This window comes from Clarias gariepinus, chromosome 1 (assembly GCF_024256425.1).
Source record: "Clarias gariepinus isolate MV-2021 ecotype Netherlands chromosome 1, CGAR_prim_01v2, whole genome shotgun sequence".
In the NCBI taxonomy this organism is placed as follows: domain Eukaryota; kingdom Metazoa; phylum Chordata; class Actinopteri; order Siluriformes; family Clariidae; genus Clarias; species Clarias gariepinus.
Genome location: NC_071100.1, coordinates 42,002,501 through 42,016,483, shown reverse-complemented (window position 1 = coordinate 42,016,483; position 13,983 = coordinate 42,002,501). Strand labels below are relative to the sequence as shown.

The following is a 13,983-nucleotide window of genomic DNA, read 5'->3' as shown; positions in this document are numbered from 1 at the left end:
CTATTTAGACCTCATGTTAAGAATTCAGCTACCAAATGCAGATTAAACACTCACCATCTCGTGGCTTTTTATATGCGTGAGTAGTTATATATATCGCCTATCATGAATAGCTTTCATTACCAATACTGATTTCCTTTGGAGGAGAGAAGAGGGCTGCATGAATAATGAAAACAAAAACAAACAAACAACAAACACAACACAATCGATTAATACATACATTTATGAATGACAGTATTTTACTTGTAGGCATATCCCTGCATTCAGATCATGCTGCATTCACATGGTCATTTATTTAATTGATGATATGATGATATGTCTAGCACACTAATTGGTCACACACTCGCATAGTGTAAAATGAGACACTATTATTTCACTAATCAGGACAGAGATTAGACAATAATTTAGTCATACTGTACAACTAGATCGCTTCTGTCATCTGTCTTCCTCATGTACAGCATTCCACTGTCACCTACATAGAGATAGACCTAAACAGACTAGTCACTTTACTTAGTGGAGTTGGAATAGCATGCTGTTATATTTTGTGCCACAAACCTGAGCATAAAACTCCGTTTTGCACTGTGGTTTGATTTTTGCTTGTTTATACTCTCATTAGCACCTGTGTAAATTGTTTTTCTGCTCGCTCAATCTGCATTTTTACTCTCTCCTGCGCATGCAACATTTTGCTCACTCACTTCAATCAGAGGCTAGAGGAGGGACAATACCAGCCAATCAGAAGCAGGAGACAGGCAATATGCATTTGCCAAACCATTACATTTTCTTCTGTTGTTGCATTTATAATCGCATGATCATATCGTTCTTATTTTTTATCAGCATATAGTACTGTACACACAAAGGAAAAAATAAATACATACATACATACATAAAACATGCGCTATTGTATAAAAAAGTCACTTTTAATATTAGGACTTTATATTTCCCTGGATTCAAGCACACATATTAAAAACAAAAATATATGAAAAATATATAATGCTATCTGAACAGAGACAGGCATGTACAGTCCGAATTGTGATATAACTTACTGTATTAATTAATTTAACCTGATGCATTGATTCGAGGGGAGACTCGAAAAATAGCGAAAGGTACAGGGAATGTTGACTAAGCAATAATACCTTGGACAACAAATATATATTTAATCTGTAAATCATGTACTTAATTTTTAAAAGACATTTACATTATATACATCATAATAATGATTTATACCATGTACGGTGATGTACTGTAGATGGCTACGTGTCCATTTTTTAATTATTTGTTTCATATATATTATTGTTAACTATTAAAAATAAATAGAATGTTGGATTATCCATTTTGAGGGTCCTAATATAATATATTATTATACTGTAATATAATATAATATAAAATCCTAATATAAAAAGTGATTTTTTTTTATACAACAGCACATGTTTTATGTATGTATGTATTTATTTATTTTTCCCCTTGAGTTTAAACAATGTTTGGGTCAGTACATAGGTTTAATTCTTTTCCATCAGCCATGAGAGAAAGAGGGGATCAGTATGATCTATACTATCCTTAGCAAGGTTCAAACCTCAATGCAATGTCTAAAAAGACATGATTTCTAAGGCAAGGTTTCTGCAATCATTATGATGAAATAATACCTGATATTAAATGTACCACAGCACAAATGAATTATTTATATTCACTGGGACATCAGCCGAGGTAATTGTGAACCTCCACCCATACTGAGCTTTCTGCCTGGCACAGCTTCCATTTTTCTTTATGGAACCACAGATTGAATGACTTACAGGAAAGCCACATATTGCAACCCTTATTATATTTTGCTTAATAGAATACTTTCCTTCTGTATATTATTTTTTATTTTATTTAATGATTACAATAAAATTATGATAAGCAGATCTCAACAAAGCTCAAAATTTAGCCCTTTCTACTCATGATACCAGTTATCTTTTCAGGGTTTACCTCCTGGATTGTATGTATTTGTGTTTTAGAGAAACAGAATGTAGGGAAATTTTATGTCACCAAACACTAACGTCTTCAGTCCTAAACATTTGCAGCTGCAGGAAGAAAACATAGCAATGGAAAAATACAACTCTGCACTCTTATTTCTGCATCACGTAGCAAAATAGTCAAAGTAAACAGACACAAAGAAATATCACCAATCTTAACAGAGGCAAACACATAAAACATCCATATTGGTGTTGTACATTTAGTACCTTGCTTAAACATTTGTTATTAGTAAAAATATCTAAAAAGCAGTTTACAACTGCTTGTCTTCCTAACCAACTTTACAGTGGTTAGCAAGACAAATATCCGCTATATTGCTAAGGCAGCAGTTGTCCTAACTCACCCATGTACTCCATATTAGCCTCAATAGTCCAACATTTGTCTTACATCCCTCTGACCAAACAAAATCAAGTAACCGGCTAATTAACAGAGCCAGTGTTTTTCTGTGCTGGTTTGTCTTTCACCCTACTCTGGAATGCAGAAAAGCCGGCATGTCGGATCAGTCAAACCCACCGAGCTTTCTGTCTGACTGCTGAAAAGAGCCAAACAAAAGCAGCATTAATGCATGAACTGGCAAAATGCTGCACTTTGTTAAACATACATGCACAAGCTGCAGCTCTGTATCTTGACAGAGAAATTGACTTTTACTTCACATTCCAATTAGTTATGCCTGAAATTAATTAGCTGACCTCTGAGATAGTACTACATTAATTGAGAAAATAAAACTAATACAGATAATTAAAAACAAAAAAGAAAATATAATTGCATGTGCTAAAACCTTTAGTACCTGCTGGTACTGCTGGTTCATAACAAGTTAAACTGGCTTATTACAGCTCAGTACACTGTTATCTTTCATTTATTCATTTGTTCCTCCAGAGTAACCACCTTATCCTGGTTACTTTATGTAGACCTGACACTCCGACACCTCAGATTGATCAATATTTCAATTAAATTCTAAAGCCAGGTAAATAACAAACAGTATTGTAAACACACACAAACCTATACTGCTATCATGTGTGCATCCCAACTTCAAAACACACCAAATTCCAACATGTTTTATCAGAAGAATCCAACACAGTACTTGTGTGAATAGCCACAGAAATGCATTTATTTCTCACAGTGACTCATTGTTAAGCAGCACATACATTAACATCTAAATAACCCGCTACTCTTTGTTGACCCGCAAAGGTCAGTGAAAATGAATGGCAAGCCCCAAAGCAGAAGTTTGCGGAATGTTTGCAGCCATTGCCCTCATCCACAATGCCCAGTGCCCCGTTTTGCACCCACGGGGTCAGTGGTCATAGTGAGGTATGCACACTCGATATTTGCTCTGAGAGAGAGAGAGTGTGAAGGAAAGAGAGAGACAGAGACCAATTTAATGTCTAACACAGACTCCAGTTTTATTTTCAAATTCCAAAACCCACTAGCAAATATCCAGAAGCCCACATTAGTGAGAAAGTACAGCACTCTGTTGGGTTTAGAGGACAATGTTCAGCTGACTTTACCCCACTTACAGCTTCAGTTTATCAGTTAATCTAAAACAAAACAAAAATCAGGAGAAAAAATTAGGACACGAGAGCAATTTAGGAAGTTATAACTGGGAGGCCTCCACATTCTAATTTTTTAATAAAAAATTCCCTTTAAAAATGCCTTCTTCTCTCAATTCAAATCTTAAACTGGGATTACACTGTGTAATATTCAGCCCGACCTTGTCATCACATAACTGAGAGTCATAAAGAATAGGTCAGTGGTCTTAAAATACATAATGTACTGTGCTCACCAGGGGCCAATTTGAGTGCAGCTGCATCCCATGACAGCTAATAAACTTCTGGCAGTGTTCAAAAGGAGTACACAAATCTTATTTAACAGCCGCAACATTGTAGTGCTAATGGTCAAGCATAAACAGATATTGGAATTAAAAGAGCAGTTTGCCGAATTGTGACAGCATAATGTCTGTAATGTCTCATTACATTCGGATACTCTGAAAGCCCAACATTGCCATGACCTTTATTTTCATAACAAGTACATATAAAACTTTTGATAGCTAAAGAAGCACCATCATATTAATTTAAACTGACATGAAGAAAACTTTATTTCTTCATGTCAGTTTAAGAGACTGTTGTAGAATTCAACAAATATCTTGTACACACGTACTGGTCCCATATGGTGACATTTAAGATATTAGCCAGAAATCCATGTGTAGATTCCCAGGAAATTGTGAATTTCATTAAGTGTCTTACCCAATACAGATGCTCCCTCTGTTGGATACTCTGGAAACTGTCCTTCAGAGGGCACACTGACGGTTCTCCTTAAACTGCGGCTCTTGGATGATGAAGCAGTAGGACTTTCATGCACCTCTGCAGGCATCTGGGGAAAGGTCAAAGGTCTTTAAAAAGAAGTCACTTGAGTCAGTTTGATGACAGCTCCTAATGAATATTTTTGGACACAAACTGGGAGTTCCATACAGCATTTCAAATTGAACAATTATAAGACAATATAAATTAAATCACTGTGACTTAGTAGAGCTGCTCAATTACACTATGGCACAAATAATAATAACGCAGATGATATTATAAGCTGTGAAACATCACATCAGAAATTAAAACAGAGTCATACTGGGAGTCACGTGCGTACCCCAAGCGAGATGGCGGCTATCTAGATAGGCTCCTACCCACTCGGTAATAATTATATAATTAGTAGTTGACATTTTGTTTAAAATAATATTTTGAAAACGTTTATGATCCGGATGCTAAGAACTTAATCACGTTTCTAAGTGAATCACGATGACTACAACAACCAAATACTTCAAAGAAGCAAACCGCATGGCGACCAGGCAGACCCCACCTTTAACGGATGCTAAGGCTGCTTCGAGTCCGCCCGAAAAGCAGACTGACGCTAAAGTAAGCCTGGATAAAGTTTATGCTGAAATTACTAAAATGAGCAAGACCCTTCAGGTAGTTGCAGCGGACACAATCGCCATTAAAGAGACAATGACGGAGCTAAAAGATACCGTGAACGAGCTGCAAGTCAGAATGGAGGAGGCGGAGGGCCGTATCTCACAAATAGAGGATGTGACAGAGAGGCTGGCGACAGATAAACATGCTAAAGAAAAGGAGAGAAAAGTTTTGTGGGACCGTGTTCAAATACTTGAAAACCATAGTAAGAGGAACAATGTAAGGCTCATGGGGCTGAAAGAGAAGTATGGAACGAACGGCACCTTGGAGAGCTGTGTGAAGAAAGTTCTGAGTGAAAGCCTGGGGATCGGAGGGGGAATTCGAAATTGAGAGAGTTCATCAAATACTGGCCCCCGCTTCGCTGCCGAGTGAGGATCAACCGCCGAGACCGGTGCTGATCAGGTTTTTGAGACAATCAGCGCGGGAGAAAGTTCTGCGAGCCATGCGGGAACTCTGTGGAATCGAGTGGGAGGATGTTAAGTTATCCGTGTTTCCCGACATGACGAAGAAGCTGGCTGAAAAAAGAAAGCCTTTTTTGTCTGCCAAGAAATCGCTTCAACAGTTAAACGTGAGATACACGCTTGCTTTCCCTGCTACTCTGAGATTTACTTGGAAAGGTAGAAAACGTAGTTTCACCACCACGGAGGAAGCGGAGCGTTTCATCAGCACTTTACGTAATGATGGGTCATAAACAGATACGCCGTATAAGACAGTGATATTTTCAGATGATGAGGATTAAATAAAAGTGAACCATGGGTGGAAATTAAACACGAGTGGGTTTTGTGCTTTATGGTACGCTGCCGAGCAGCATGCAGCTGGAGAGTGTCATTACGAGCTGCATGGGGGGTGCCCCACGGACCAATAAGAGTTATTTTTCGTTGTTGCATGTTATATTTGCAACTTTTTTTTTTTTTTTTAGGCTTTGGCTTAGAGACGAGGGACTGGTCAGAGCTCCCAGGTTCTGTTGTAAGGGAGCATTTTAAGTTACTTATTTGGTTCGGTCATGACAAAGTTTACTACTAAAAGTTTGTTACTGGACTTGCTAGGCAGGAAGGTCTATATAGGAATACAGTACATACACAACAGTGGGTTTCTTTGGTGCTGGAATTTTATTTTATTTCATTTTATTTCTCCCTTTCTTCTGATATCGATATTTCATAGTGCATTATGGTGGGGAACCATATAATATGTATGTCTTGGAACATAAAAGGCTTTGGGAGTCCTATAAAAAGAGGTAAAGTAATGACTTATTTAAAACATAATGTGGATATCGCATTTATTCATGGATAAATTACTAAACTAAGGAAAAACACTTTAAAGGAGACGAGGCTTTAAAATTAAAGTACGGGTGGGTTGGACACGTATTTCATAGCTCCTTTTCCAGCAAACGGAATGGGGTTCCCATACTAGTGAAAAAGAATCTAAATTTTGTTATGACTGGTGAGGTCAAAGACAGTGAGGGGAGAAAGGTGTGTATACAGGCCACGATAAATGGTACTGCTGTGGTGTTGTGTAATATCTACGCTCCAAATATAGGGGATCCAAATTTTTTCTCTGAATTAAATAAGAATTTAGGGAAAATGGATGGCCAAATAATACTGGCCGGAGATTTTAACCAAATGTAGGATGCCTTTATAGATAGAAGTATATGTAGGGACCAAACATATCCTATATATTGGCGTCTTGTGAACCCACGTGAGAGGGAATACACCTTTTATTCTCATCGTCATAAATCCCACTCCAGAATTGATATGTTTTTGATCTCAAACACCATGACAAAGCATGTAACACACTGTAACATAAATGCTATTGCTTTATCAGATCACGCTGCCATAAAATTAGGCATTGATATTAACTGTGACAAAGAGCGAAAAGGCAGATGGAGATTAAACACCTCACTGCTGTCACACAAGGCCTTTAGTTTGTCGTTAAAAGAAGATTTAAAGTCCTTCTTCGAAATTAATACAGGTAGTACTGATAGAAGGGAAACTGAATGGGAGCCATCTAAGGCTTATGTGAGAGGGAAGATAATTGGTTATGCTTCTAAAAGGAAAAGGGAGGATCGGGTCAGAATACAGGAATTAGACAACAAAATTAAGAATTATAAAAAACAATTATCCCAATGTTTCTTAAATCAACTATATCAAGATAGATAGAAAAAAAGGTCATGTGATGTGATAAGTCCAGAATGACCCTGTTCCAGAACAATAGTAGTGTCAGGGTATGAAGTGAAGCTTATTCCATCATGCCACTTGTACAGGGCCCACGGTATAGGCCTCTGGCCTCAGTGTTATGATGTGGGGTTGCTTCAGTTGGCTAGGGCTAATACTGAATGATCAAGTGATTAATGGAGTTTTTCTTACATTGTGGTTTTATAGCATATAACCTCTTTTTTTACTAGAAAGACTGGGAAGATAAATCAGAATAGGCAAACTAAAACATGCCTGAAAAGATATTGTCAACCAACCACTATCTGAGAAAGAAACCAATCTCACCTTTTATAAGGGAAACACACAATAAAAACTCTCAGTATCCCACTATCTATAAACAGTAAAACCTCGGATTACGAGTAACGCGGTTTGCAAGTGTTCCGTAAGACGAGCCCGTGAGACTTGGAAAACGAGCATTGTCTTGGTTTACGAGCATGGAGTGTCATGTATCACGCATGCACTTCTTGATTTGACGCCACGACGGTTCTCACACGCACACGCACACACACTCTCGTCTTTAGTGTGTGTCAGCGTTTAAGTGTGTGTTTTATGTGTGCGCACGCTTAATTTGACACCTTGCCGGTTCACTCTCTCTCTCTCTCTCTCTCACCTTTAATGTGTGTGTGTGTGTGAAGCAAAGAGGGGGTGCTTCACTCACACACAACCAGCACAGTGTCAAATTATGTGCACGCACACACAACACACACTCTGCAGCGCAAGAGAGAGAAAAACACACACACACAGCGCCTGTGCGCATAAATAGAAACACTTATCTGTCTGGATTTATTGTAACTTTTTTTTAAGGTAAAATGCAGGTTAATTTGTTCTATTTGAACCTTATATTTTGTGTTAATTATTTTTATGTATTTAATTTTTTGGGCTGTGGAACGAATAATTTTATTTTCTATTATTTCTTATGGAAAAATTTAATTTAGGTTTACGAGTGTTTTGAAATACGAACCTGCTCCACCTATTCCAAGGTTCCACTGTATCCCACACCCTTTCAGTGGATAAAGAAAGAAAAGAAGTCAGGAAAAAGTCTCACCTCTTCCTCGCGGTTTAGCAGGATTAGTTGGTTGTCAGTTAGGATGCAGTACTTCTTCTCCCAGACGCTGGGGTCTGAGAAGGGGGACTGGCCACAGGAGAAGCGGTGGCTTGGTGGCCCTTTCACATCTGTACACAAGGGAAACAGAACCACAGCACTAAGCACTGGGGGGGACACAAAATCCTGAAAGACAATGCTCTCGCAATGTGCAACTAGCTCATATTTAAATAAATAAATGTAAACAACAAAAAGATTTGTGTGACCGTTTACTTAAAAAAAAAAATATTCATCTGAAAAACAGGCAATACTTTCATCATGGTGGAAAAATACAGTAATACTTTAAATGATAATACATTGAGCAAAACAGTTATGGGCTGCAACTGCACCGTTTAAACACCAACATATATATATAATTAAAATAACTATATAATATAATAACTAAATAACTATATAATAACTAAAAAACATCAGAATGACTTTCTCTCTCCAAACACTGCAAGTGAATACATTTTATAAATCTCCAGCTCACTCATTACACAGTAACAAAATTAAAAACAAATGTAATATTAAATCTGGATATTTAAAAAAGTGTAATACTCATAAGATTGCATTATTAATTGATTTGGCATCTCGTATCATGGTAATAATGTATCGCGTGGTGACTAGTGGTATGCGCACACACACACATACACACACAGGAGCTCAAAATTTTTATAAACACTTCAACATGATCAACAATATATGCCTCTCTTTTGACGGTCACATGATAGCATCTAGGATAGTGAACCTACTGACATCTGTAAAAGAAACATAATACTACACATTGCTGCCATAATCCAATTTCACATTTAAAAGAGCATTGATAACAACTGTTAAAGTGTGTATACATTTATACCCATCGTTGTATACACACACACACACACACACACACACAAAACACACATTGTTAAAACCTGGAAAGACAGTGGTGCAAGAAATGTGGTTAGAAAAACATCCTGAATAAGTGTGATGGGAGATGACTTACAAATTGAAATCAAATTGTAGAAAAAAAAATTAATTAAATTAAAAAAGTGCACCCAAAAATGAGGTCAGCGAACAATCTGAATTTAGTTAATGACCAGGTTTTTCCATCAGTGGTTTTTTTCTTCCATGATGCAGTGAAAAAGTATTTCCTGATTTTTATTAATTAAATAACACTCAACTTATTTACATTAAACAAGTTTTACAATTTCACAAAAATAATCCTAATAAATACAAAATGTTTTTAAATGATTATTTCATTTGCTAAAAGAAAAAAAAAATTATTTTTTTTGGGGGGGGAGTAAATTTAAACAAATATTCTGTGGACTGGTGACAAAAGCTTCAGGACTATCTACGCTTCTCTAAGGACGCAGGACTATCTACGCTTCTACAATACGATCTCTAGGGGGCAGTATTGGACAGTTAAACTAAAAACAGGCTTTTCTACTTAATACACATCATCCTGGGACCACAAATGGAGGAAAGAGACCCAAAAAGGGGAAGAGTCCGACCTAACCAGAACACGCCCAAAACAAATAATCTAATATACATACAGCTAATGGTGCAAGAGTAAATCACATCCACATACTGCCTGAATAAACTTGTGAGTTCTCCTAAAAATTCCTCCCTTGTTGACCATTTTGGACATTTACAGGGCTTTCTGTGTAGAAAACCCCCCTTTTCCATTTAAACTTGGAGTTTTTTTTTGAATGTGCTGTTCAACTTTACCAGTTGGAGTGACATCAGTCAGGGAATGGACTGAAAATGAGATCCTTTAAAAAGCCTGGAGAACTACTCCATGTAAAAATACAAGAAATCCTGGCAACATGAGGCGCAGCTCAAGCCGATAGCACAGTAATGTAGGTTTAAGTTATCTTACTGCACATTTATTAAGCTAGCATGTTGAACTTAGTAACTTAAATTTAACCTTAGTCAAACATTTAGACAGTAAAATGATAAATCTTTAGGCTAGTCTGTTTGTAAAATGGCCAGGATATACCAGAGAATGTGTGAATTTGCTTAGCAAGCTGGTTAGCTAACATTTTTATTAGCAAGCTTGTTAGCTAACATTACAGTGCTCTGTGTGCATCTTGCTAACTCACAACGACAAAAGGAGTACCATTTAAACAATAAGTGAATTAATTCTGATGGGCTGGCAGGAGTGAGAAGACTATGGAAGGAGAAGAAAAAAAAAGAAAAGTGAAAAAGCTCAGTTGGTATGAAAAAGACACTAACAAGGCTGGCACTCTGATTTGGCACGCACACAAGATGTTTTTCCATCTACTGCTTTTTTCATCTTCTGTTACACAAACATGGAAATAATGACCAAGTAAACATACATGTTTCCATAGGCACTGTGACAGAGTAGGAGAGAGGACGCTGTGTGAGAAACACAAGCGTGAGATGCTAGCATGTATTGGCTACGGCTTCATGCCACAACAGCATATGCTAAACAGCATAGGATAAAGAGCTTCACTTAAACAGATCATACGGCATTCACAGACATGTGAAATATTAGCAGTCCACAGCTCGAGTGCCAATGCTTTGCTCACACATTTGTTTGTAATAAAGAGTGGAAACAAAAATGAGCTCCTGAAACACTGCTCCCAGACAATAACTGCTACAACTTTATTTTGAAATGCAAATACACCTGGGATCTAGGGCTGTAGGTATTGAATAGTTTAGTAATTGAGTTTTCTACCAAAAATTTAATCGATTAATCGGATAAAATGTACTTTTGCTTAATTAAACAGCAATGTAAAATATATAAGAGAAACAAAGATTAATTGGTTTTCTTTTTAGAAAAATCACCTTTTATTTTTTAAATGCATACAGCATTATATAAAAAATAAACAGTGTCATTAATCATAATACAAGGAATACCTTATACCCCGATCTCACCTATGTGGTTTGACTGGCACTGAAATGATAATTTTATTGCTCCCTTCCATTTTGCAACTCACAACAGAACGCTCTATCAAATCAATAGACAGCTAACTGTTTGCGTCTCCTTCCGCTTTGTGGGTGACGTAAGCGCTTCTTCTTCGTTGGTGTTTACTGCCGGCTTGCATCCGGAGCGCACTTTGTCAAAAGCGCGCTGTCAACAAATAATTGTGCAAAAACATAATGCAAGCTTTTAGAATGAATTAAACGAAGCTTTGATGCAGAAGATTTTGCCTCGATCATTTATTGTAATTGAATTACTCAAGGAATCGTTTTAGCCCTACTGGGATCTGTAAGACAGCATTAAAAGGGATTTTGTCCACAATAGAGATTATGTCATATTACCAACATGACAAGCTACTTTTTTATTTAAAAAAAAAAACTTAAGTATGAAGTTTAGCAAAGTACAGTACAGTGTTTTTAGAAAAATTCTTTTTAAACACGTTTATAAAGGAAGATCTGCCTCCGAGTGGCGCAGTGGTAAAGCGATTGCCCGATCATTCGGGAAGCGCTGGTTCGAACCCCGGGTGATGCTGTTTTCCTCTCACAGCCGGAGGCACAGAGAGAGCTGATTGGCCGAGCTCTCTCAGGGGGGAGGGATGAGAGGTACTTGCACTCCCACATTAATCACGGCTCTACAGCCAATCAGGGGCGTCTATGAGCTCGCGCACGCGAAAGGAGCGGCTAGCGCTTTCCTCCGAGTGTGTTACTCCGCCCCTAACGGTGCGTGAGCAAGCAGTTCGAAAAGATACGGTCGGCTGATGTCACGCATTTCGGAGGAAACACGGGATAGTCTTCGCCCTCCCGAGTGGTAGTAGTAGCCTTAATGTGGGAGCCCCCTAGTGACGGGGAGGAATTGGCTACGACTAATATTGGGGAGAAAATTGGAAACCCCCCCCCAAAAAAAAAAAAAAAAAATATATAATATATATATATATTATATATATATATATATATTATAAAGGAAGATCTGCTACCTCCACATCCTGCATTCAGACCATTCTTCAACTTCTAGCTCTCAAAAAAGGTTGTCCAAACTTTTGGTCCCCTCACACGACAGTTTTAAGGTCAGTAAATACTGACCGCGGTGTTCTTTAACCAGCAGCGCAAAGGATTCATTAAAGGATTATTCTCTCCCCTGCAGAAATGCTGTTTTGAGTACAAAGAAGCCAAATTTGGCGAAGAAAGTCTGTGGACACCTGACCATCATGCCCATGTGAGCAATTTTAAACACCCCATTCCAGATACAGCCTATTCTTTTGCTGATATAATAATCTTCAGTATCTGTGACAGCTTTCTACTAGATTTTGAATTGTGCCCGTAGATCAGTGAGGTCAGGCAGTGAAGCGCATGACATCATGGTCATGTGGGAACATGTTGGAGCCCCTCAGTTTCGGTGAACGGAAATTGTTAAGGGAGTTTCCCCATGTTCCCGAATATGATCTCCAACCTATGTGATCACAAGATTGAAGAAAAAGTAAGTTTGTAAGAGTCTGGTATGCGTGCAAGGGCATGCTCAATTTTTTTTTTTAAATGTCACTGACTAAAATCAAACTTTGTAAGTTATTCAAAGTTTTTTTTTTATTGTAGGTTTCTCTTCATAATGGATTGTGGAGTTCTAAACTACGCTGAATTTTTAGCTTATTGTTGACAGCTTTGCGCTGTCACTACTGGAGCACTTCTATTTATAAAACAAAAACACATCGGCTAAATCTAATCACACTAAACTATTAAATAGTATTATCTTAATACAGGGTATTAATAATACGGACCGCACAGCAAGTCAATCTGGACCCAGCCCACGTAAAATTAGGAAAGCAATAATACAATACAATAAAATTAATGGTTTCTACTTGTTAGAATTACTTAGTTTTGTTGTCAATCTGGATCCTGTTCTGAGGTTTAGGCTAAACATGATAGTTTCTCCAGTTGATATATCATGGTCATAACAATGCTGGTGAGGATAAAACAATCCAAATATGCAAATAAATAGGTCAGTGTCTCCATCTAGTGACCACACCTTTTTTTTGGGCCAAGGTTTAGGATTCTATGGAATGTAGGATGTGCCCTCTTTACCACTATGAAGTTAGTTTCATATTCAGATATTAAGCACCATACAAATGTAGCCAAAAGGAGAGTAAACCATAGAAGTGATGGATAATCCTGTAAGTCTCTTAAGTTTTACCTTATATTTACATTTATTTTGCTTTAGAATATCAGCTCTGGTTAGATGGAGATAGCGTTAAATGGAAAGCCAGTGTGCTACGCCGAATGCCTGGGAAGTTTCTCACCTAAATCGCAAGTTCAATCTAAGTAATTCCACAACCCTGAGGTTCAGCTGAGACTGAAAGCTTTTCTCTTTAAAGGCTACAGTATACAGTATTTAGTACAAGTTTCATGTAGCCACATGGCTAGACCCGAGGACAGAAGAGTTACATTTGTATGAAGCAGGTCATAAAAACCCCTTTATGGTGATGGTGCAATGACAGCGTGCTGATTCCTGGCATACTTTATGGTTGTTCAGCTCTACTGAAATTCGAATCAACTAAATAGGAGTCCTGGACACTGCTGCATATTAATGTGTGTATTTGTATGGCTGTGTTGGCTAAAAACAGTTTTGGTAGTCTGTGTGTGCCAGGTCTATACAAGAGCCACCAGTCTATGACCCTGGAAGGGGGGTAGAAATTCCCAAATAGCTTGCCCCAGGGAGGGCAGGAAAAGAGGTCTGACAGAAATGCAAATGGCTGTGTGTGAGGGGGTAGACAATACTATCTCAGTATGTTGGACTAATCAGCAATATGGGTGT

At 37.8% G+C, this 13,983-nt stretch overlaps 1 protein-coding gene across 5 annotated transcripts in view; it reads right to left on the bottom strand.

Annotated features, from left to right (window-relative positions):
- The window catches only part of rasal2 (RAS protein activator like 2), a 75,930-nt gene that overhangs the window by 39,812 nt on the left and 22,135 nt on the right, over positions 1-13,983 (bottom strand). For 4 of the 5 annotated variants that reach the window (XM_053498812.1, XM_053498548.1, XM_053498631.1 and 1 more), the window contains exons 2-3: positions 8,214-8,341; positions 4,245-4,371 (exon numbers count right to left, since the gene is read on the bottom strand). In XM_053498812.1, the coding sequence (XP_053354787.1) occupies positions 4,245-4,371; positions 8,214-8,341 (255 nt within the window). Of the gene's footprint in view, positions 1-2,347; positions 2,457-4,244; positions 4,372-8,213; positions 8,342-13,983 lie in introns of those variants that run through there. The other variant, XM_053498890.1, reaches the window with a different exon arrangement.